This window comes from Oryzias latipes, chromosome 10 (genome assembly GCF_002234675.1).
Source record: "Oryzias latipes chromosome 10, ASM223467v1".
NCBI classification, from domain to species: domain Eukaryota; kingdom Metazoa; phylum Chordata; class Actinopteri; order Beloniformes; family Adrianichthyidae; genus Oryzias; species Oryzias latipes.
This window is the reverse complement of record NC_019868.2, coordinates 7,352,983-7,377,871: the sequence shown is the minus strand read 5'-3', so window position 1 is coordinate 7,377,871 and position 24,889 is coordinate 7,352,983. Positions and strand designations below refer to the sequence as shown.

Genomic DNA, 24,889 nt, shown 5'->3' with positions numbered 1-24,889 from the left:
GAATTTTAACACTTAAAAGTTTTTTTCCTGTAAACGTTCGACTAATTTCCATCAGCGGAGAGCAGTTCACATTAAAAACTAAATGTTTAGGAAAGTATGGACAGTACTAAAGTTACTAAATTGCATAGAAGGTAGCAAAAGTCCCTCGTCTAATTATCCTGCTGGACCCATTTTGCTCCTATGAGGAGGTGAATGGATCACAAAGGAGGCGGCAGAAAAAGGAGACAAACTTGCAGATGGACATAAACACAACATGCATGTTTATTATTGTTTATTTTGCACTTAATGATGCATCATTAGGCAGCTAATGGCAATTCAGTTCAGACTTACAAAACAAGACGTCCTAAAAAACTGTTTGGTACAGCATTTATTTATTTGTTAGCTTTTCTGATTCCCATGAACCAAAAGTTAAAGCCTCCAAACCTAAACTTGATCTGAAGTGGAACATCCAGCCCAAGAGGCAAACCCAGCAGGAGTCCAGCGCTTATGTTTCATGTCAGATTCTGATCTCTAAAACAAAGAAGGAGCGAGGCGTGTTGCTAGCAGGACCTGGCTCCGTCGCTGGGACGGCTCAGGCCCCCTTTGAATCTTTGGAAGAGCTCTTTTCTTCTTATTGGCTTCATATCTGCGAGGACATCAGGGGCTTGGGAAGCGCAGGCCAGGGCTCTCATTAAACATCTGTCATTTCTTCTTCCATCTCGTCCCCCTCTGTTTCGCCCTCTGCCTCGCCGCCTTCTTCTTCCTCCTCGTCCTCAGATGTCACATCCAGCTCGTCTCTCTGAGACTCACACTTCACGCACGCACAGGCAAACAGGTAGTTCTCCCTGGAAAGACAGAAGGTGTGATTGTACACATGAAAGCCAGCTGCTGAACCCGTCTGCTCTTCAGCAGCTGCTGAGAACGAGAAACGGGAAAGTTTAACACAGGAAGGAGAGCTTCCAACCAGCTGCTGCAAAACTCTCCTTTCTACGTGTCTTCTAACTGTGCAGACTTGTGATGCAATCCAAAGATAAGATAAGATTAGTCTTTTTCATCATCCTAATCAATAAGAGGGGTGATGCAAAAGCGCTCCTGTACTAAGCCTGCCAATCACTGCGGGGCGGCCTCTATTGATGCAGATGGTTCGGGCCGCAGATGCCGAGGGCGGCAGATGTTTTACCTCAAAATTTTGTGCCTGCTGTGGCGGCTTCGATCCCGCTGGCAGCAGTCCAAGTAGCTGATGCAGATCTCCTAGAAGAAAACGGGAACTTTTTGTTAGGATAGCATTTCAAGACGCACTCTGATCATCTTTTGATCTATTGTAAAATCATTATATTTAATTATGATTATGTTGGTTCTAGCCAAAACCCAAAAAACAATGTTGTTTTCTAGAACATAGTTTCTGCAGAGTGGCACGAGTTCATTGCAAATTCACTTCTGGGTTGTCGGCAGGACTGTTGGCGAGGAGCAACCCCGACCCCCTTCCAATCACCCATCTATTTACATGCTAGCTTACAGCCCCTCACAACCCCAGTGCAACAAAAATGGCAAGTGATGTCGGAGCTATCCGGTCGTACAGTTTTGATCCAGATTCCAGCTCAGGCGAGGAACTCAGAGACGTTCATGGATCTATTTGTAGTGTTGTTCAGTGTATTTTCTACGCAACAAATAAGCTTATTTTCACACTGCATTTTTCTTTGTCTGCTCCTGATTCACAATATGAATAAAGAAATACTCAGAAAAGCAATTTCAACTAAATTTTCTTGATAAATGTCCTCCATCATCGAAGAAATTCCACAAGAACATGATAAAAACAGCCTTTTTGGGGTCTTTTACTCTTAAGATCAGCTTCTAGTTTGAGGATTTTCTGCAGAACAGAAGAATGCGGTCAGAACGTTAATGCACTGATACACAGGAGATGCTCTGTCCTTCCTTCCTCAATTCTATGCAGGGAAAGCAGCGCTGCTGCTGTCGCATCACTGTGCCACTAAGATGCGATGCTTCTCAATCTTTCTGACAGCTTGACACACCCACTTGGTCCTAAAAGACTCAGCCGTCTAATTTTGTGTGACAAGACAGAACGCAGAAGCTACTGAGGGCCGCTCTGCCCCGTCCACCAAAGGCCAACATTTCAGAGCGGAGACTCCGACGTGTCAGCTGACCTCTCCTGGGTTGATGTCGCTGAGGGCGCAGAGGTGAAGCAGGAAATTGTTTTCGGGGAAAGACGCCTCTGCGTTTGGCGTGCAGCTGTGGTTACCTGCATGGGACAAACAAGCCGTCAGACGTGCTTCTAACAAATGCACACAATAAGAGGGAGACGTCTGTCACACTCACACGAGCTTTGGAGCAGATAAAGTCCAGAGCCCTCACAGTTCAGAAAATCTCCCGTTTCTGCAGAGAAAAACACAGAAATCCTGCTTTTTGAGCTTTCTTCTGGGTCTGCACATCAGGTCACATGACGACCACGACAATAAACTCGCCAACAATGTGACCATTGAAAATCTTCTCAGCTAAGACATAAAAAGAAAAAAGATTTGTTCTAAAAAAAATACTGCAGAAGTGAGATAAAACTGTGACCTTTCTCAATGTCCTTGTACAGCTGATCAATAAAAGAGTCCAAGTGCTCCCTCTGCTGGGCGGGAAGCTCCAGTGCATCGCAGGCGTGGACCCACTGACTCAAGGAACTATGACAAGCACAAAGACAGGAGAATGAGACCCGAGCTGAGACAGGGAGACGGGCTCACCGGGAGACAGGCAGGTGCTCACCTGGTGCCGATGCCTTGCCCGTTTGTTCCCACCAGCGCAAAAAGAGAGCGGAAACCCTCAGGGAGAAACCACTGCAACACAAAGGCATCATCAGCGGTTTGTGCTGAAACCACCTTCTAATTTCACAGCTGGGATTGGCTCATGCAGCCACTTTGAACTAAACAAAAGGAGACTCAATCAGTTAGATGGGAAACATTTCAATCCACTTAATGAAGTCAAATTAATGCTGAATCTGATCAGCAACCCAGACCGGTTTGACAATGAATGTGTTTTGTTTTTTTTTACAATAAAACACAAATCCCTCAAAATGCCAAAGATCTTATTAAAAAGTAATGCTCTATTGATTAAAAGTAAATAGTATGTTCGGATTTATGAAAATTAATTAGGACCTAAATGACCAAATTTGTCCTTAATTTAAATGATCACTTTAAAACCAGCTCACACCTCAATGAATGAAATGTACAAGTTTTTCTTCCCCAACACATAAAAAATCATGCCACAAACAGACAATAATTCCGCAAAAAAAATCCAACATTTGTAAGTTTTTGTTCAGGAAAGTTAAGGAAAGTTTGATTAAAATTGGAATTTTATTTTATTTTTAGACCACGTCGCCCGGCCCTTCCTAAAATATACATTTTGAGCTTTAAAGTGACAAATTATCCTTAAAAAATATTGGCACAGCAGATAATGAAAAATGTATGTAATGTATTCCTTTGGGCAAAATTCTTATGCATATTTTTACATGTAACACTTTAGATTGAACAATTTTATCAATGCACAGAAATATCCTAAGTAAATATAAAATGCAGTTAATTAAGAAACTGTAAAGCCACATAAACTGATAACAGACTGTGCCTCCTAACAACTGGCAGAAAAATAGATTTTACATTTTCAAAAACACTGACATTTAAGTACAGCTTTTGTTCATTCATTAATAAAATGACATATTTTGTTAAAAAGCCGTCATATGGTGTCACTGATTTCCTGAAGTAATAACTACCACCATTTTACCCAAACTATTTATGAATCCACCATGCTCTGATGATGAAAACATGGATAGTTTAATAAAAAAGAAATTAAAATACATTTTCTGCCACATGAAAAATTGTTCCGACGCAATGCATTGTGGTCGATAGTCACCAATCTAGTGAACATCGATGCACACAGGTTATTTTGCAGAGACTTCTGGGAAATGTCTAGGGCACTAGATTTTGGAATAGTGAATTTGGACAAAACGGAAAACGAGCGATACAGTGCACTAAGTAGTGATTAGTGAAGGAAGTCTAAACGATTGGCTAATCGAAACATCTGTAACCATCTGTCACTGGTTACTGACGTCATCTGGTCCAACATGGCTGCCTCCGTATTATGAAAAAATGGCGACTGAATTAATTGACTTTATTCGTTGGAGCTCCTCTGAGCAACACTTTTGTTTCACTAGAGGACTGAAAGCACCGTCAACTTACCCGGTTGAGATGGTCGTCATAAAGCGCTGTGCTAAAAAGACTGTGTAACAAGGTCAACTGCCCCTGCAAGCAATGCAACAAAAACAAATGTTAGAAAACATGCATCATGAGCTTCATCAGCCACAGTGCCACGTAAGAGTCTCACACCCCAGCAGCTTTGGATGTGTGCTGCAGCCGAAAACCTGAGGAGAACTCACCCTGAACTGCTCTCCCAGCAGCTTATGGGCGATCTCCTCCTCCTCGTTGGCGGTCCGGCTGCAGAAGCGGGAAAACAGCTTCTGCCAGCGGGCTTTGTCTTTAGCCTGCTCAAAATGACCAACACTGTCAGTAGCTGCTCAGCTGCCTGTAAATGACAAATGACAGCTGCACAAGCGGCTGCTCCGTGTATAAAATGGTGACTTTTATCAATAAAGAAGAACAAAATACAAATCAGGTTTGACTTAAAGTCGCAGTCCGATCACTTATTGTAAAGATGTTTCCAGTGCTCTTCTAGTTATGTCTGCTGACTCAGTTTCTGCAGAGCAGCAGGAGTTCATCAGAAGTGTTTCCCAGTTGTGGGTGGGGCCGTTAGTGTGGAGCAACCCCACCCCCCCCCCTCCCTGTTGCTGAGAGTTCTCTGTTCAAGCTGAGTAGTGAGGGTGTGGCCCGTCCAGTGTATTTGTTCTGTTATGAGTGAAAGTTCTAGTGTTTTATGAATGTGTTTTAAACCTTCTGTTAATGGGCTGATTATTTTGAACGTGTTTTCAGAAGTATTGCTGTTCAACAAATTTATTTGAATAATCTTTATTGAAAAATGCACATGTAGAAACAGAAAGAACTCGCTAGCACGCACTTCGTTGTGTCAGTGAAAAGAATTTGCTGCATACGTCTCAAGTCAGAGGTTGCATCACCGGTACGCGTTGAAAATGTAATCTTGGGACTTTTAAGTTTTGTACTGTTATGATGCAATGCTATGCATATATCCATTAATTGTATTGATCATTTGCTTTCACTTTTACCCTTTTAAATATCATTAAACCTGCTGAGAACGTTCGACGGTCTCCAGAGTCGTGATATGAGAAAGGTGTTCAAAAGCTCCTGCATTGGACATGCATAAAAACAGCACCGTATCTTCAGCGTAACAAATAAGATCTATTTCCAAGGGCATTTTTTTGTCTGCTCCTGATTCACAACGATTTGAATAAATACTCAGAAGTGTGATTTTAGGTATAAGTTTTTTATATATGTCCTCCATCATCAAAAAAATGCCACAAGAACATGTTAAAACACATTTTTACTGGATGAGCTTTCTGCTCTTTACTTTATAACCACAATTTGAAGAAGACTTGCAGCAGAAAGTTTTAGGATCAAAGACAGGGCCTGCAGCACTCACCTGCTTGACTACAGCTACCATTCTGGCCATAAGCATGATGCTGGAGGTCTCTGGAGGATAATGCACACTCCTGAAAGGACACAGAGCCTCTTATTGGCAGGAAAACCCAAAACGCGTCGATTGGTTCCGGCGCTGTCACCCACCTCCATGCATCTTTCAGCTTGTTGATGGGGTGATCTGGATCCTCCTGAGACGGACCCAGACACAGAACGCGATGGTACTGATCTGCTGCGGCTTGTCGGCACTCGCTGCTGCAGTACATCACCTGCAAGGAGAGGTCAGTTACAGTGCCACTCCGGTCACCTTCCGATTTATTTTTAAAAGTATTCCCAGTGGTCTTTCGATGATCCTTAGGACATTTTTAGCCAAAATCTAAAAAAAACTTGTGTTGTTTTCTAGGACCTCTTTTACCCCAGCATTTATAAATTAATAAAGTAGAGGCTTCAAAGGTCTAAACCCACATCCATCTTTTCAAAGCGTCCTGTAGATAAATGAGCTTCAACACAGGCTGCAGCTTCAGAACACCAAATCAGACAAACCATGAAATGATCTGTTAGTGAAGCTCCAGTTCAGCCTGTTTCAGCTGCAGGCCATGCTGTCTGGATAATAAATAATACACAACGTGTGTGTGGGGGAGACCTTCAAAGGCGAGCGGGGGTGTCGGTTTGTTTAATATAAAAGAGATGCTTTACTGATCCGCCCGCGAGGAGCCAGTACAGATCGATGGGGTTGCGGTGCCGCCCCCGCAGTGGGGTGGGTTAGTGGGCGGGCGGGGTCGTACCTGGCACTGAGGGCAGGCTTGGTGCAGCTCGGGGCGAACGCCGCACAGCTCAGGGTGGGGAAGGATGAGAGCGGGGTTACCGCTGAGTCTCCTGGCGTTCTCCTCCGCCGTCTCCAAAGCGCGTAAGCAGTAATCGCAGGCTGACAACAAAAAACAGGAGGGACTCTGGGATATGCTCGCACGATTTTTTAGTAAACATTGAGTAAAACTAAAGTATACAAGCTCTGCAAAGAAGTTTAGAGAAAATATATGTTTCTGGTTAGCTTTCGTCCACAGATTATTTTGCCTTTAATGTCTTGTATTTCAAACAATTTTTTGCCTAAAAGATTACAAAATAAAAGCTCTCCCACTGTTATGTAGTTTAACCAATAAAGCATCATAGCCACCAATAATTGAAACTCAAATCTGCTTCATTAAAACAAAAATATGACAGAAATGATGACTAAAACGCTGAAAACATTTGAGCAAAACTGTTGCAGTAAAATCAGATTTATTCATGTCTTGTCTTGATTAAAGGTGTAACGATACACGTAGTTGAACCCAACAGTTTCAGTTCGGTTCACTTCTGTACCGTTTCGGTATGTTCTTTCTTTTTTCCCGCATGTGCACTGGAACGACCCAGCTGCTTTGTCACTCATAGCGGGGAAACAAGAGCCGAGCTGCTAATTTAATGAACTAGCAGGTAAGACTGTCCTTGCCCCATACTTCACTCACCCTCAAACAGTCTCACAGAGAGAGAGTAGACAGAGAAATAGATCACTCCATCTCCTTTACAGCATTAATATGCATTTATTATGAACTCACACAAACAGCATAACACCATGAAGCTCACTTCTCTTCACAGCTCTCTCAGTGATGGTGAAAAATTCAACACACAAGATTTCCCTCTTCCCATGAGTCTTAGTGGCTATGGGCGGGGCTAACCCCCAGGTCGCCACTGTATTAACTTTGCACCGAGACGAAAGTAATGTTAGCCGTGAGTTTCCTCCAAGACGCTATTAGGTGACGGACAGTTGGCATGTCACCATGTGGTTAATGCAGACGCCAGGCCAGAGATGAGGACAACCCCCCCACCCCCCCATCTCCTTACGCTCTCCTGTGTGGGAACACTTTGGCTTTGATGTCAGCATCCATGAAGGCAGTTGGATAAGTCGAATGCTGTGTGTTGACATTGTTACACAAAGCTAGAGTATGCCACAGTAACATATCTAATCTGTTAACGAACTTTAAACGGCATCACCGACTGTAACAATCGGGTCGACAAGAAATAAAATGTGCAAAATAAAATGTTTTTTTAGGCAACTGTTAATTATCCAAAGTTTTTGGTTCCTGGCAGCTAATAGTTTTTTCTTATTTTATTAAGTAGATCATCTACAAGGGGTCAATTTTATTTATTGTTATGTAAAACCAATAAATGCATTTTGTAAGTAATTATTTCCTGCTTTAGTTTTTTTGGACCGAAAATAGACAGATAGATAAAAACGTTATCAATCTTCCAAGGGAGAAATTCAGGTGTCCGGCAGCAAAACACACACAAACACACACAATACATAACAAAATGATAGTTCATAAAATAGCAGTTCTTATCAGGCAGATTTGTTATACAGCAGTACAGAACCGAGCCCTAGGAAATTCTGGATGGAACCGAATTGAGATTTTAGCGTATCGTTACACCCCTAGTCTTGATACTGTTGGTCTGTAGTTTCAGGTTTTTGTACAGCGTCAAAAGACAGTCGTGCAGGTTTTCTGTGCAGTGTTCCCCACTGAAAATCTCACCTCTGTACTTGTATAAGGAATTCCACAGGAACTGTGCAGACACCAGGGGGCGCTCAGTGAAAATGGTGTCTCCTTTCTTGATGCTGCGTTTGGCAAAGAGACCTTTACCCTGAAAGAAATCCACAAGAAAGCAGGAACTCAACCTCTAAGCTGAACGATAACTAATACATTAAATATTTAACCTTTAAGAAGTATATGATATCAGCAGTTTAATACATTTTTATTATTCATCCACCTTAATCACAATGTGTTGTATCCGTTTTAGATTTTTATTGATTTATTTATGTAGTATGTCCTTTAACTTGAAATCCAGCTTCCTGTCTGAATATTGTATTTTGGCAAAACTGCAGTTTCCAGTGCAGCAAGATGCTTTTGACTCATATTTGTTAACATACTGCATAGTCATAAAAAATCAGTGGCATAGATTCTATACTATAGAACACACTGATGTAGATTTGAGTGAATACTCCATCAATAAATCAAATTGATGTAGAAACAACACAGAAAAATATAAAAATAAACATTAAGAAACAGTGCATGTACTAAATTTAAAAAAAAATATTGCACAACTAATTAAAATAATTTACAACATGTATGTAAAAATTTTAAATTTACACTGTGCTTAGCCAAACAACGGGAAGTAATCTACTATTTCAAAATAAAAATGAAAACACTGATTTTTATAAAAATGCTGTTCTGCGATTATAATTAATCTTTTTCTATTCCTGAATTCAATAAATAATACATTTTTAAAATTATATTTTTAATGAAGGTGCATTTATCTTTTGTTTTTTTTATCATTTTTTAATTTACGTTTTAAGCACAAACGTAACATTTTCTGCAGATCTGACCAACAAAAGCGCTCAAATGACGAACGCTTACTATAAACTTTAAAAGCAGTTTAGTCCATAATAGTTTGTTTTCATAGATCAGTCTGATAAGTGGAGAAAATTATTGTTTTTTTTTAGTTAGAAACGAACGTCACTCGCTGCAGGATTTACTTAAACAACAGCGCCGCTCCGAAAACAAATTTTGACCGTAACTCAAACATCAATGTGTTTTCAGTCTAATCAAACAACTCTTACCTTTAAATTGTCTATAAATCTGACTTCTACGCTGCTAGCGGCTTTACCGGCGTCTACGCACAGAGAAAACATGTCATCCACGGGGGCCGCCATGTTTTTGATGAACTCTGACCTTTCCACCCCGATACGTGATTTCAAGGAGGAAGCAGCGCCCTCTGCTGGACAACCGACTAACTACGACTGTTCTGCCAAACAGATGGGTTGATTTGGTTAGTTTGTTTTCTCGCATGTTAATGAACCAAACAAAATCAAATACAGCTTGAGGAACGGAAATTGAGTCAAATAATGACTTGTATTTTAATCTAAAACATGGCTTAGCTTGAAAATTACTCAAGCACCAGAAAACCATTTAAAAGTGATTTATGCCTTTAAAATAAAAGAATTAGACAAAAACGAAAATATAGTTTACTAATTTTCTAAATTAATTATAAAAATCTATATTAAGAAAAATATGTACTTTATTTTACAGTTTTTCTGAATACAATAGGGCAATTCTGATGACAGAATATAATAATTGACAAAATAAAAGACAGCTGAGTGGGAGGAGTGGCTGTTTATTATTATTATTTTGGGGTAAAAAGTGTAAATTTTTCTATTTGTAATTTTGTAAATTGCAAATGGAAATGGAAATGCAACTATGCAAATAATTTGCAAGTACCAGGATAATGTCAGATGAGCATGCAATTGTCATACTTTGCTCAAGTTTGCAACTTTTTCTTAAAGTTAAAGGTGGAAATAGACAAAAAGTGGTAACATGATTAGAATTTATTGAAGAACAATGTATATAAATCAGCCTTGTAAACTTTGACAAGGCAAAATGTACACTACTTTATTAGCAATAATATCATTTTATAAAGGATTAAAAATAAGTACTTTAGTTCTTTATACAGTGGGTCATGACCTTGTCTAACACGATGTACAAAAGAAAATATTCAGTTTATAATTCCACCAAGTAAGTTGTGCAGAAAACTATCCCTAATACACGTTAGGCCTTTACACATTTAAAAAAAAGGAATCTGTATGTTATAACGCATAAAACAGAGAAATGCTTCAAATCTGCACAGCTGTCCCTCAGCTGATCCCATTCATTCTTCACAGGAAGTCTCTAAAACTGCAGGAATGCTTAGAAACCTAAACCAGCTGCTGCACATAAACACGACCCAGGAGGCTGTATGAGATCCGTCAACGTTCAAGTCAGATAATTAAAAAAAGAAAGTCCACCAGAGGGTGCCAAAATTCAAATCTTTACAAAACAAATTCAACACTTCCTGGCACAATAGAGGTGGTTTCTAATAAAAAATAGATTTAAAAATAGATAAGAAAAAAGCTGGTTTCATCAAACACCCTTATCTACCCCTGTCAACCAGCTGCTAGGGACATGACATGTGGATGAACTGGGAGCTTTTACCAAATCACACTACAAACCATCTTTAGGAAACAGTTTTAGCCTCTGGACATAGAATAAGTCTGTAATGTAAATGTCTTAGTTTCTGGAGCAACAATCATTTCAGCATTAATTTAATTTTTTTTCCACTTAGGGGCATATTTCCATTTGGTTCTACCAAAGAAAGATTTTTATGATATGCAAACAAGATGGCCCTAAATGTGATCTCACATCCATGTAGATTTCTTGTTTCTTTTCTTACAAATCAAATCATTCTGTCATTCTGTTGTCTTTCTCTTCACATGAGCCATAAAAGTGAAACGGAGGCAGCAGGCACTCAACAAACCAAAAGCACTTTGATAAAAGTTGAAGTCCAACATCTGTCAAATCCTTTAAAGCTGACCGTTCTGTCTTTTTCTTCTTCTTTTTGCGATCCCTGTCTGGTGATCTGAAGCGACTTTGACATCTCCTGCTTTCGCTCTAACTCCATTCCCCAAGTGTGACATCAAATGTGTCACGCCTCTCAGATGAGTGTCACAAAGGATTTTCTCACAGGTCTTCTATAAATCCTTCCTGCCTCGATTTCTCTGTGGCAGGACGAAGGAGAAGCCGGGCTGACGCAGAACAGAGGAAGCAAAGGGCAGAAGAAACCTGCACGCTCCGCTGTGAAGAACCACACAGTAGAACCCCTTCATGCATGTGAGGAGAGAATTAGCACCTGGAGCTGCAGCTTCTATAGCTGTCTAAAGAGCTCTGCACTTCTTTGCTGTTTTTCAGAGACAGCTGAGGTATTCTAACTGTGTGTGCGACCACTAACAAGCTATTAGTGAGTGTGTGTTACTGTAGAAACCATTCAAAGACACGTCTCAGACCAGCTTTGGCTCCACATCTGCAGAATTCTATGCGGTTACACATTAGGTTACAGTTAATCCTGATTATACTTGGCAGGTTTGATTTTCAACACTGTATTCTGTTTAGTTCATGAATTAAATCACATAGAAACATTTGCATTTTTTGCTGAATGCAAGGTCTGGTCTTTTCAAGCACTAACCAGACTGAGGCTGGATAATTGCTGGGATCTTGTGAAAACTAACTGAACAGATTTAGTGAGTAAGAACAGGGATTCCATTCTGTACTGTGAAAACACAGCAGCACATAGTTCCCATTAATCCCACCATGGCTTCTTGGTGACAGTTATTCTCAGGACAGAATTTTTTTCATCCCTGTTCGCCGTCCTCTTCTTGTTCATGCTGTGCCATCCTTCATAAGCCCTTGTTGTAGGTCACCACCTTGCATTTGGTCGCCATGGCGATCTCAGGCTCAAGGCGAGACACCTCAATCTGCCAAAATACAAGGGAAAAAAAGCAGGAATTGAGGTTTTTTTTTTTACTCTCCATTTTGGCCTTGAAAGTCAGGCTGAAGAGGCGGGCTGTGCGCGCTAACTGGAGTACATGTAATGTAAGCATCTCAGCAGCTGCTCCCTGAGCCTTCTGGCTCCCACGTAGCGCACTGTACCTGAGACATCTGGGGGAACAAGCTGATGGCCACGGGCAGGGAGACGGCGAATGTCAGCAGGCACACGGCACTGTGGATGGGAAGCAACAATCTGCGGTTGCTCTGCAGGAAGCGCAGCCTTCACAAGTCAGGACAGAAACACAGAGGGAATGTGAGTCCTGCAGACTGCATCAAAACAACTGATGGCTTTCAATGCATGTGCAGAAAAACAACCCCATGTGCAGATTTGAGGAAACAAACCTTTCTTTTTAAGTGTTATGTTAAACTTTATTTATAAAACTCATTTTTGCAAAGAAAATTCACAAAAAACCAACACATACTGGATTTAATTTCATGCTTTTTTTTGATCAGACTGGTGCAAATGTGACGCTGAAATATAAAAAAAAAAAAAAGTCAGCTATAGGTCGGCTATAAAAATTATACATATTTTTATGAGCTTTTTTCCTAAAAAGCTTTAAAAACAAACTAAATGATATTTTTATAAATTAAAAGAAGAAAAGAGGTTGTCGATGTGTGAACATGAAGCAGGTTTAAAGTGGTTTGAGCTCAGAAAGGGGAGCTTGAGCTGGAACAACATGATGCTGCACAATGTAGATGAAGAACATTTTTACACCCAAAAAATATTCAACCAGATTTGAAGAAGCCTGTCAAGCAAAAAATCCATTAATAATAAGAAGAACAATGATGATGGTGAAGTATTTTGGGAAAAAGACAATGAGACTCCTACCAGTTCTCTGACAGCTGACAGGTTTAAATTGTCTTAAATGTTTTAAAAATCCAGATTTTGCTTTAAGTTCAGCTTCATAAGTATGACTGAAATCCTTACAGAAAGGATTGGCTTTTGATTTACCAGCACAAAGGAGATGGTTACGTTTCTTCTGCTCAAAAATCTTCTTATTATTGTTTTACCACTAAAAAGAGGAACACTTTTTTTTAAAAAGCTACAAAACTTTGTTGGTTGCAGACTTAACCTGGTGGTATGTGTGTGACGTTTTGTGAAGATCACAAAAGTTCTCTCTTCCCATGTTGTGAGAAAATGTGAAAATCCCAAAATTTCCCACTTTGGTACAATGTGGCCAAAAAAGGCCTGTGGCCATCCCATAATAAATTTAAAACAGACATTTTTCCTCAAGGGCGCAGTAAGAAAGAAGAATTATGAAAACAATCTGGTCCTTGCAGTCCAGGACTGCCACAGGCCATAATCATCAAGGTTCAGTCACTGGACGGCTGAACTTCAGACAAAGATAAAGGCGGGGTCATGGCCCCACAAACTGCAGGACACCTACTATCATTCATATGATTGCATCAGGTAGATTTCTGTTAAACTACCAAAGGAAGTCTGGATGGATCCCAGCAGTGACATTTGGAGGTTTGAAACTGAATTTGAGGTGTGAAGTTACTATTCCTGCTGTAGAAGATGGAAGTGTTTTGTTTTTAAAGCAGAGTTGGGGAGCATCTTTTCTAAATGTCTTCTGTGTTTCTTAGACAACATTGTCTGAACCAATTGATAAACCCACATTTTGATCAGACCTGAATTATTTCTGGGGGTGATAAATTGTGGGTTTATTGTACTTTAATGCTTAGGATACCTCTGCCCGTCTGTTTATCCATTCATTCATCCATCCTTCCATTCATTCATTCATTCATTTAGGGGTTTTGGAGTCGTGAGGGGATTTGAATATTTTGCATTATTGTTTCAATCACAGCTGCATACCTCTCAAGGTAGGACATGATGATGGGGGGCAGGACAAAGATTGGCATTGGAAGGACCACACGTGTGAAGGCTGTCTCCATGATTGCCTGAGGACGGGATGAGAATGTCGTGTTATGTACATCATGAGGTCTTATTGGCTCTCCCCAGTTAACAGTACTTTCAAAGACAAATGTTTTATAGGAAGCTAAGAAGCTGCTCACGTTTCTCGCAGCGATTTTCGAGGATCCCACCACGTTGCCTTTGTCATCCAGCACATCCACACCTTCAGACAACTCATTGTGCCTCATCAGACCCACATTACAAATGTTTGCACTCGCTGTGGAGAGGAAAATCTCTTCATCTTGTTACGTAGAACCAGAACTGATAAAAACTTGTATCCATGATCAATGAAATATTGTAAAGGGTCTGGTGTGTTTGTGGGAAATTCTGAGGGAAAAATCCAAGCACAGAGTGTCTTTGAAACCCACCTACGGCTGTGAAGGGGACAAATCTCTGCACAATCATTCTGGTTGCAGGACTTAGCCTGTTGGCGCGCTGAATCAGCACATTCAGTCCCACCTGCAACATAACAGATCCATCTAAAATGCATGCTCCTAACACAAATGCAACAAATGAAAGGGCTCTGTCCATCATCCTCAAGGTTTCACACATCAAAATATAAAACTATAAAGGTGCTGAGTTCAACTTTGCAACTAGAACTCTTTAAAAGTCTTTCAGGTTTCCTCCTCTTTATACCAGACAACCAGTCTGCATTTTGGGGAGGTGAGCTCATCGTCATGTGAAGAAGTAAAAAGAAATCTCAACAAGTAGAAGAATAAAAAAATGAAACAAAATGGAGAAGTAGAGCATAAAACAGGCTCAGAAGTTTCTCAGTATGACCTAGAATGGGAGTAAAATAAAATAAAATAATAAAAGTAGTCAAATTAGCTAAAAGCACGGTCAAAAACATGGGTCTTGAGCCTTTTCTTAAAAACGTCCATGTTCTCTGCAGCTCTCAGGTCCTCTGGCAGACCGTTCTATAAACGCGGGCCATAGTGCTGAAAAGATGCCTCTCCATAAGTTTTGGTTTTCACAGCTGGAATGGTTAGTAGACCAGTGCTAGAGGATCTCAGGGTCCGCGAGGTTTTATATTTTACTAAAAGATCGGATAGATAAGAAGGCTCAAGACCGTTAAGACACAACTGTTAAAACTATCCTGAAGCATCTGGGGAGCCAATGCAGGGGTTTTAAAATTGGAGTGATATCAGCTCACATCCTGGTCTATGTCAGAACTCGTGCAGCAGAGGTCTGGAGAAGCTGAAGAATCTTAATGTTGGTTTTTGGAAGACCAGCAAGCAGGGCGTTACAATAATCACTTTTACTGATGTTGACAGCATGCATTAGCATCTCCATATTCGCAAGAGATAGTAGTGGGCGGAGCCTATCCAATCTTCTAAGCTGATAAAAAAAAAACGTTTTAACCACCTGTTTTATATGAGGGATAAAGCCAGCTTAGAGTAGAAAATAACTGACTGTTTCTGAATGGCTTAATGAAATTTCTTTTAGCTTCAGAAACTGTTTCTCTCTCTTGGCTTCAGGACCAATGACTAAAATTTCAGTTTCTTCCTGGTTGAGCTGCAGAAAATTATATGCCATCCATGATTTCACATCTAAAATAAAGCTAAAAAGTGCTTCTATTGGCCTTGTGTCATCAGGAGACATAACTATGTACAGCTGGGTATCGTCAGCATAGCTAAAACAGCTGATGATGTGGCTTCTGATGACATTCGCCAGAGGAAGCATGTAAATGTTAAAAAGCAAGGGGCCGAGGATGGAACCTTGAGGTACACCACAATTGATTTCATAGACCCCAGAAAAGTGTGGGTCCATGGTCACCATGAGAAACTCATTAGGTTGATTAAAAACACGTTTTTTTTAACCTTGCTTGAAAATGGCAAGTTGTTCACAGGTCTGTAGTAAATCAAAACTAAATGTCTTCATTTCCAGTTCAGCTTTTGAACAACGGATGTCTTCTTTGAGGTCAGTAATGATTCCAGCAGTTTTACTCAGAGGCAGTGAGTCCAGATCACTGGTTGCATTTGGTTTTTGTCTTGAATTCGTCTGGATTCACTGCTGCTGTTCTTCTGGCCATCATTTTGTCCGCCATACCATTCATTCTATTTTACAACGGATCATAGGATGTTTGGAGAGGGACTTTAACAAATAAAAAGACCAGATAAGCATTACCAAAGGGTCGAGGTTTATTGTTGTTTCACTACAAGTGAAAACAAACCGAGGAACAAGGCATCACATCTCACCGGACCTCAGTGCATTCACACAAAATGTAACACAAACTTCCAACACTTAGCATTACAATGAAAAGATGCCAGCAGACTGTAACAGACTGTACAGATACTCCTTTTTATGTGTTTAAAATAGAAAATGTCCATGAAGACAAACACACTCACTGCAATAGAAACGGCGCTGGTAACGGCTCCTGCGTAACCAAGGAGAAACTTGGAAGTTGAAGCCGGCTGAAGACAGAAGAACAGCAATCACACAGAAAACTCTTAAAACCTTAGCACTCTGATTATGTGGATAAAAGAGCTAAATGACAGTGGCATTATAATCAGTACCAACAGAGTAGTTTCTACCTTGGTTGCATTGCGGTTGGCATAGTTCACACAGGCATTGTGACTCTGGTTCAGCCACTAAAGAAAGAAATAAAAAACACAAAAAATAAACCCAACTAAATATATCTAGAAACATTTTTTAGATTATTTTAACGTTAGTCTTTCCGTTTTTTATCACTCTCAGTAAGTATACTTGTATAGCACTTTTCTACCTTCCTTGAAGGCCCAAAGCGCTTTACATTCACACACACATTCACACACACACCCACACACACATTCACACACTGCGAATGGCGGCTCTGCTGCCAAACACCGGCACCAACCTATGAGCACCAGGAGCAATGCGGGATTCAGTGTCTTTCCCCAAGACACTTGCATACACAGTTGGGCAAGGCGGGCACCGAACCTGCGTTTACGATCAAGGGTCGACCACTTCACCTTTGCACCACAGCAGCCCATTTTTAATTTTTTTTAAATGAATGACAAAAAACTGAACAGCTTTCATTAGTCAATTCTTAAAGAGTTACAATTCATGTTTTGTTTCTGGTTCCAGTAGTTTAAATTTGTTAAATGCTCAAAACAGATGCACAGACGTGACTCTAACCCTAACCCTGCTAGGAAAACCTTTTTTTCAATTATCTGTTGTGACACTAAATAAATCATTTCAGTAACAGATGATCTGTACTCCAAGTCACAGTGCAGGAACTGCTTTTATTTCATTAGAGGGCAGCGTTAGTACGCTACTGATTGACTGATTGATTGACTGATTGACTGATTGATTGATTGATTGATTGATTGATTGATTGATTGATTGATTGATTGATTGATTGATTGATTGATTGATTGATTGATTGATTGATTGATTGATTGATTGATTGATTGATTGCAATATTCAGTTGTAGAAATGCAATGCAGTGCAAAAACATGGCACATTGGCAAATCCGTCTCATAGAAATAATGGAAGGGAAATGGGAGATTGTGGGTTGGAACCAACTGTTGGGTCATACCAAAGATGGGACCCTGTGCCTCCTTCTTTAACATTAACTTCAAAATTGAGGGTTAAAATACCAAAATGGTGCGGAAACAACTTTGTTTTTGAATACTAGAGTTTTAGCATGGATACCATTTTTGTAGCTGATGGTGACATAAATTCAGGATAATGGGTTTAAATGTGTCCTTCATTTTTGTTTTTTTAATTGCTTTCAATTTCATTTTTAACATTTCAAAAAATCTCAAATGCAGAACCAAAAATACTGACATGTTTATGAGCCTACAGCTACCACAGGACAGAATATGTATTTTCCAATACCTGCCAAATAATGGTAGACACCACAGTCTGGTTTGGGAGAAGGAGGCCAATGACCTAGATGAAACCAGGGAAGAAGAGCTTATTTTTGGACAAAATAAGTTCAACGTCTCATTTCATCGGTTCCCAAACGTGTCTATGTTCATGAAAAGCTTTACTGAAATGCATGATTACTATGAGAGTTTGCACATGGGACTTACGATTGGTGTTCCAAATGGTACATAACCTGCCCAGTGAAAACATGAGTGTCAGTGAGAAACATGGAGGCTGAAGAAAACAGCTGGAACAAACTGCACAAAGATCTTCATCTGAGGTCGTACCTGACATTCGAAATGGCATGAAGATCTTCTCACCTGTGTCAGGGTGAATGATGGCCTGCGTGCAGAGAGCATGAGAGCTTCCTAATGCCGGAGTGTGGCTAACCAGAGCCAGCTTACAGCAGACCTGATGATCGACTTACCTGTTTGATCTTCTGAGCCTCCCACAACTGATCAGGAGAAGAGAGCATTACAGAATAACAGACAAAAATGTAAACATATGTTAGAAGAATAAGCAATAGTCAACGAAAAACACACACAAACTTGCATCTGTGAACTACGACATTTATGCAGCTGACAAGCTGACAAGCAAACTGATTCAAATAAAATCATATGGTCAACATCTCTGCTTCATCAACATGTTTTGGGATAACATGCATCCATCTTCAGATCAGTGGACCCCGATCTTTTTCAACTCACGGACGTTTTTTTTTAGCCTTCAGTTTACTTTAACCTTTAAAGAGATTTTCTAAATATAATAATAAACATGAATCCACCATTTGAACAACTTTATTAGCAGCATCCTTGTAACATTTGACAGCCGGTTCCTGAATGTTCTGCATTATTATTATGGTCTGTGGGAGCAACTGTCACAATAAATTCATATTTGGAGTCACGACTAGTGGTTTTTGGCTGTTAAATGCAGATTTCTTTGATTTTGAAGTCAGAGACTCTTCTTCTGTTCCCTCACTGACTCATTTCTGCGAAAAGAAACTTCCCAAACATTTTTGTTTTTTGTCAACTTTGCTAGCTTGGGGGTTTCAATCTAGTGGTCGTCGCACCCGCTTTAAGAAAGTAGTGAATGGATTTTCAATACATGACCAAGCGACTTGACATCCAACAAGAATTGGTTGGATGTGATAGAGAAAATCCAGTAGTTTTCCAAAATAAAACTTCCTTCAGAATCAGATTATAAATAAAAAGGAAAAACATCTAGGTTGATGTTTTTTCTCTCTCAGTGGCCCGGTACCAACTATCACACAGACCGGTATTGGTCTGCGTTCAGGGGAACCCTGTTTTAGAGCATTAGTTGTTTTGTATTAGTGGATGGCTAAGCAGGAACCTTGTGTCTTCATTTGCAAACATTGAGTCATTTTGTGCTGCTCCATTTCCTTTTAATGAAAAAAGAATTAACATTTAACAGCCAGAAAACAGTTTTGTCTGATATTTCCTTTCATCAGTTGTGTTGAGAATGTTTATGCCAATTTCATATGTTGTCTTATTCTTTTTGTAATTTAGTTCCAGCGCAAGATCTCCAAACTACAGTCTTGAGGAGGCTCTAGACTCCATCTCAACTCGACTGTTGTCAACTCACTTAAATCCTAATTACACAGCTTATTACACATGGATTTTAAGGACTAAGTGTGGTGTTGCTGCCTGATCTATTCCACTTCACTTTAAAGCACTTTATTGATCAGAGGATAGAATGTTTTGCCCGAAGCTACTCTGTTTTGGCTCCACACTACCGTCCCTCCACACTGGTGTCTCTGAATCAAAAATGACATCAAGTTCCAAAGTTCCAAAGTTCAGGATGACAGACCAATGACGAAATGTTTTTTGCCAAGGCCAACAAAAACATTAATCAAGCCCTGCAAGTCAAATGAAAACAGCATACAAGAGGAAACAGGCTTTTAAAAAATATCCATCCTGGTTCTCCATAAACTGAATTATAGTAGGTTAAGGCGATACGGTTGACAAATGTTAAACACACTGATCTGTAGTTTGAATGTCATCATATAAACTCACCTGAAGATCAGAAACTCCAGGTGGAAGCGTGCCGTGTTTATAGTCATCAAGAAGTTTGATGCATTCTTTTAATCGCCTCTGCAAACAACAGTCAAGTATATATATTTGACAATAAGTAAAAATGCATAAGCATAATAGATTTTTCTGTCTTTACCTTCAAAATTCTAAATACAATATAACTCAGATTTAGCAGAAAGTCAGTGCTTGTTCTGTAATTGGACTTTATAATTATTTTAACTGTCAGAATGACCTGCTTGGTCTATTATACAAGAAAATGCTAAATATGTTTTAAAAAATCAGTAAAAAGATTCATGTCCAACTATAAGGGCTTATTGTCATTGTCCTACAACATATAGGGTATAAATAATTGTTTATTTGAAAATGTACAACTTTTCTTTCAGTTTTTCTAAGATTAAGATAAAACTTAAGTTGAAAATGGCTGAAGGAGGATTTGATTTCAGTCTAGAATTTGTCAGAAAGAAACAAACATGAAAAACTGAGATTTCACCTCAGACACAAACAGGGTGCTGGGGTCAATGATGTCGATAAAATGTCTCAGACGGCCAAGAAACGTATTCTGTGAAGACAGCAAGACAAGGCTAATTTTCAGGAAAAGCAGCCAGAAATCAACCCTTAAGAAATACATGTTTACACCAGTAATATCTCTGATCATTTGCTCAAAGAAGGTTTATCAGTCTACACTTTACTTCTTTTATAAGGTCCAAAGTTAATGAACAGATACTTTTTAAACTGTAAAAACAACAGTTGCCTTCAACATCAAGTTTGCCAAAAACACAAGGTGTGTCCAAACTTTTTGGTCTGTACTGTAAATTAAAAACAATGGTGACAAAAAAAGATTTCTAGCTATTTTAGACAAACATTTGGGCATCATTTCCAGAAAGTATCGTATTTTGGAACATGCTCGTCTTTTCTCTGTTTCCGTCATGTCTCCATGCCAGTGAAAACATGTGCCAACCGTCTGAAAGACCAGATGGAAGTCTATGCCAAAAGCTTTTGTAGCAAGCTGCTTTGACCAAAAAACAAAATACGACATTCAGTTCAGAGCAGTCGCTGGTATTGAAGCACAATCCGAGTTTACAGGATCTGTCCGACACCAGACCCAGGAGGGAAAAAGCTGGAAACAGCCCTCCGTCCTCACCAGATCTGTGGATAACTCCTCACCCCCTGCTATGGATTTTCCCTCTTATAGCATGTCTCTGTGTCTGACAGGCCATATGTGCTGCAGTGCAGTTTTTTACAGGAGTGAGAGGATCCGTGTGAGGAGCCGGCTTTAATTATGCATGAGCCCCAGCTCCCGGGAGAGTGCAGAACCAGGCAAGAGGAGATGGAAGAGGGAAGAAAGCGTAGACAAACAAAGCCAGATTCATGCTGATTCAAGAGGCTGGCCTCATTTTCACTGCTTTGGTGGAGCAAAATCCAAGCCATCATAAACTCAGATCTCTTATGAAAGAGGAAACTACTTCAACAGGGGCAGCCGATCCAGAGCACAGGAAGCTGTTTCCACCCAGGAATCCTGATATAACATTAAGCCTGATTTTGTGATTGCAATGATCAAATAATTATTTACCAAAACAGGAAGCCTAAAATGTAAGAACTGTGGGAAGTTGTAAATTAATATAAAGTATCAGACACTAAAATAGTTTACCCATTTTAGTTTGTCATTTTTTAAATCTTTTTAGACAGTTTTCCTGTTTTAAAAAGAATTATAGCACTATTAATGATTCCCTTTGAAACCCTTTGCTCCACCATGAATTTGACTTTTGTGCATATTGTTTGCTTTATTTGCAGCTTGCAGTATTGCAGTATAGAACAGTATCATCAGCGTTAGGCCTGCACAATTATTCGAAAATTCATTGTTATCGCGATATCAAGCTGTGCAATACGGCAATACGGCAGCTTGAAGTATTTAGCGAATCAAATAAATCCCTTTATGCATTTGACCAATCAGGCAGGCCCCTTCATGTTGTTGGCCAATGCTAGATGTTCGCCTCCTGTGTAGAGAAGGGTCATTTGGAGTGTAATTTAAGTTATGTTAACTCTTATTTAAATTGAAATGTTGCAGTGAAATAGAAATTTTTGTTGTTTTGGCCTTTGTTTATATATCGCGAGTTGTGTCGTCATCGTAATATTGCAATATCGCAAATCGCAAGTTTTCCCCAATCAGCTTACATTATAATGTTTTCATCCTTACAGACAGAGTAAATGATTTATGTATAAAGAGAAGAGCAGTGGCCCTAAGACTGACCCTTGTGGGACTCCCAGTGTGGACGCTGTGGAGATATCCCAATATTAAGGATTTGTATCTTTCTTAGAACCCCTTGGCTCTGCCAGGAATTTTCCATTTGTCCATATTGTTTGCAGCCCTTTCTTTATGCAGTCTAATCCCACCCTCCATGTAATGATGGTTATTTAATATGACAAAATGACCCATGATCATGTTCTGTTACAGAAGAGTCTTCTCACAATAACCCTCATTCGTTTCCCCTTTTGAAAGTTTTTGCAGTTTATAATAATAACACTTATGTACATATTCTGTAAGAATTTTATAAATGTGTATAAATAATTGAGTGTAAAGTCAGATTTTTATCAGTCTAATGATACAGACTATTTGCCTCTTTGAAATTTACAATTTTGTTGGTCCATGCAACCTTTGTGCAAAATAGCCTTAAAATGATCTTTTTTATTGTATTTATTTTTTTACATTTTCGGGTTTGCCACTTTTTATCCTGCAATCGTATTTGAGTTTAAAGGATTTTTGGGTGTGCTAAAAAGAATCCAAATGTGTTCACCATAATGGGGCAATAGGAACAATCTGCAGAAACTGTAGTAAAAAATCTCCATGTGCAAAAATGTGTAAAACTTTTGAGCAATCCAGAGTTTGTGTTCAAATCTGTGACAAAAAGAGCACGATTTAAAACAAATCCAATCTGAGATTAATATGGAGCAGCATCATGAAGAAATGTGTCAAAACACAATTAGACTGATATGGATGCGGACGCAAACGATATAGAAACAGCCTCTCATCCAAAGCAGTCTTAGTCATGGTGACAACTTCATGATCAGATGATACACTGGAGGCTCTGTGGCAACAAAGAATAATCTGTGTCAAAGGTAACTTTCACCCGGAGGAGCGGGGTGGAGAACAGAGCGGAGCTCTTTCCTGTTTTTTTTTTTTGTTTGTTTTTTTCGCCTGAAAGCTTGACAAACAAACTGTCAGCAGCGTCTGCTTACGGAGGAGAAACTGCATCTACCTGCTCATACTGCGGACTCCCGAGCCGGAAAGCTGGACACGCTGCAGACTCCGCCATGACATCCAACTCTTCACTTATTAATGAACTGAATCCTAAAGCATAAAGCAAGTCGAGCGAACTACATCCACTGTGGGAACTGCCGAGGCGGTGAGCCGCGAAGCCTGCCGGGAAATGCAGTCCGTTCTTTAACTTCACACTGGCAAAGCCGATGCGCATGACTACACATCCCAAATAATCGATAACGGTGAAAGGCATTGCATAACCGTTCGCATTGATCTTGGCAGAGATAACGCCGACAGATGTCAGACTGATCAGATAATTACTTAATAAGGCTGAATATTCATAAACCACCACCTTTGGGGGGCATCTCCACCAATTTTACAATAGTGAATTTGAAAGATTCAAAAGATTCCATCTTTTATACTGCGAAAAAGCCTCTTCTAAATAAAAATTTGAGTATGAATATGGTCATTTTTGCTCAGAACCAGATTTTATCACCAAATAAACTCATTTTCTTTAATGTCATGGGTAATAAAGGCAAGAATTACAACATTCTAAAATACAAGTAGAGTTTTAATGTGAGTTGATGTTTGACGTATATAGTAAAAACTGGTTTGAAGTTATGCAATAACCATTTAGTATTTTATATAATACTAACCATTTACAAAAACCTGAAAAGTCAGAGATGACCATTTTAAAAAGAGAGAAATCAAAACTAAAAAACTGAATTCAAACATTTGTATTTGTGTCCTGTTGTAAAAATATTAACAAAGTACATTTGAAATTTTGGAAGAAACACAACAACTCAGGCCTACATTTTTTTTATTCTTCTTGTTCCTTTTTCAAACCATAAAGCAAATGGCAGGGTAAAAGTTTAAGAGTTTATTCATTTAAAAACATGGGACACTGCACAAAAGAACATTGATCACGTGAAATGTGAGAAGTAAGTTGTGCCAGGTTCTAGTAAAACTGGTACTTTCTACCAGTAGTCCCCACGAAAAGAACAGGAAAGTATGAACAATTAAAGGCAAAATAATTAAAATTGCTGAAATTAACAATGTTTGGTGAATGAAAAAATAAATAAAAAAAACACTGAGCAGATTAACAGAAACAGAGACGAGAGCATCAAAACAAGAACATGTACGGTAAGGCTGAGCACAACAGCACTTTTTCATTGCACATCCTTATTGTTTGCTACTGTTCATTATTACTGTTTTTGCACATTTAGAATTTGCACGACATCTTGTGTTTTTTTTTGTTTGTGTATGTTTTGTGTGAATTTTCAATTTCCTGTAAACTTTATTTGGCATTCGGAGCAGACAACAAAGTAAGAATTTCATTGTGCCGGGAAACTCATTTCTTACCGTGCATATGACAATAAAACCTTTGAATCTTTGAATCTTATTTTTATTTAACTGTCAATCACAACCATTCCAACAAATAAGTATTACTACCACACCTAATCTCTTAATTTAGTAATGTGTGCAAGCTTGCTTATTCATTAACCAGCGCTTTCATTAGCATGAGAATGTATGGGAATTTGTACACAAGATGAATTAAATGTGAAGGGGGCGTTCCACTGATTCATGGCCACACATTAGAGGGAAGACCTACCCAATTGAGTTTTACATTTTGGAATGTTACACTTGCCCCTGGTAACCGATTGGGGTACTCGTTCAATAGTTCCAGGGCAAAGTATTACAAACATTTCAGGCAGCATGCAGACTAACAGATGCTGAATTACAGAAAAACAGCTCTGATCACTTGTAGAAATAACAGATAATGTATTATACTGTAC

General features: G+C 39.4%; 2 protein-coding genes across 2 annotated transcripts; both read right to left on the bottom strand.

Moving 5' to 3' along the window:
* Nucleotides 1-230: 230 nt before the first annotated feature.
* Nucleotides 231-9,344, bottom strand: smyd5 (SMYD family member 5). The gene is made up of 13 exons (XM_004073031.4): nucleotides 9,226-9,344; nucleotides 8,141-8,249; nucleotides 6,365-6,504; nucleotides 5,727-5,848; nucleotides 5,584-5,653; nucleotides 4,409-4,513; nucleotides 4,212-4,274; nucleotides 2,746-2,816; nucleotides 2,557-2,663; nucleotides 2,314-2,370; nucleotides 2,142-2,236; nucleotides 1,160-1,230; nucleotides 231-824 (listed from the first exon to the last, which is right to left on the bottom strand). The coding sequence occupies exons 1-13, from the start codon at nucleotides 9,316-9,318 to the stop codon at nucleotides 671-673; spliced, it is 1,257 nt and encodes a 418-aa protein (XP_004073079.1). The 5' UTR covers nucleotides 9,319-9,344; the 3' UTR covers nucleotides 231-670.
* Nucleotides 9,345-9,975: 631 nt separating this feature from the next.
* Nucleotides 9,976-23,449, bottom strand: sfxn5 (sideroflexin 5). Its single transcript, XM_004073030.4, has 14 exons — nucleotides 23,092-23,449; nucleotides 20,328-20,396; nucleotides 19,820-19,897; nucleotides 18,217-18,243; nucleotides 18,077-18,131; nucleotides 17,957-17,982; nucleotides 17,760-17,813; nucleotides 16,472-16,528; nucleotides 16,286-16,351; nucleotides 14,306-14,396; nucleotides 14,039-14,154; nucleotides 13,839-13,924; nucleotides 12,125-12,242; nucleotides 9,976-11,949 (listed from the first exon to the last, which is right to left on the bottom strand). Exons 1-14 carry the CDS (start codon nucleotides 23,344-23,346, stop codon nucleotides 11,872-11,874), a joined length of 1,176 nt encoding a protein of 391 aa, XP_004073078.2. The 5' UTR covers nucleotides 23,347-23,449; the 3' UTR covers nucleotides 9,976-11,871.
* Nucleotides 23,450-24,889: the final 1,440 nt, after the last annotated feature.

What these genes read in the sequence shown, in the direction of transcription:
- smyd5 (XM_004073031.4), bottom strand. Translation starts at nt 9,318, where the DNA reads ATGGCGGCCCCCGTGGATGACATGTTTTCTCTGTGCGTAGACGCCGGT. An exon ending in TGGTAGCTGTAGTCAAGCAG is followed by an intron (nt 4,514 to 5,583) that starts GTGAGTGCTGCA and finishes CATTTTGAGCAG; the next exon opens with GCTAAAGACAAAGCCCGCTG. An exon ending in ATGACGACCATCTCAACCGG is followed by an intron (nt 2,817 to 4,211) that starts GTAAGTTGACGG and finishes TTTGTGTTGCAG; the next exon opens with TGGTTTCTCCCTGAGGGTTT.
- sfxn5 (XM_004073030.4), bottom strand. Translation starts at nt 23,346, where the DNA reads ATGCCTTTCACCGTTATCGATTATTTGGGATGTGTAGTCATGCGCATC. An exon ending in CCAACCGCAATGCAACCAAG is followed by an intron (nt 16,352 to 16,471) that starts GTAGAAACTACT and finishes TTCTGTCTTCAG; the next exon opens with CCGGCTTCAACTTCCAAGTT. An exon ending in ATCATGTCCTACCTTGAGAG is followed by an intron (nt 12,243 to 13,838) that starts GTATGCAGCTGT and finishes TGACTTGTGAAG; the next exon opens with GCTGCGCTTCCTGCAGAGCA.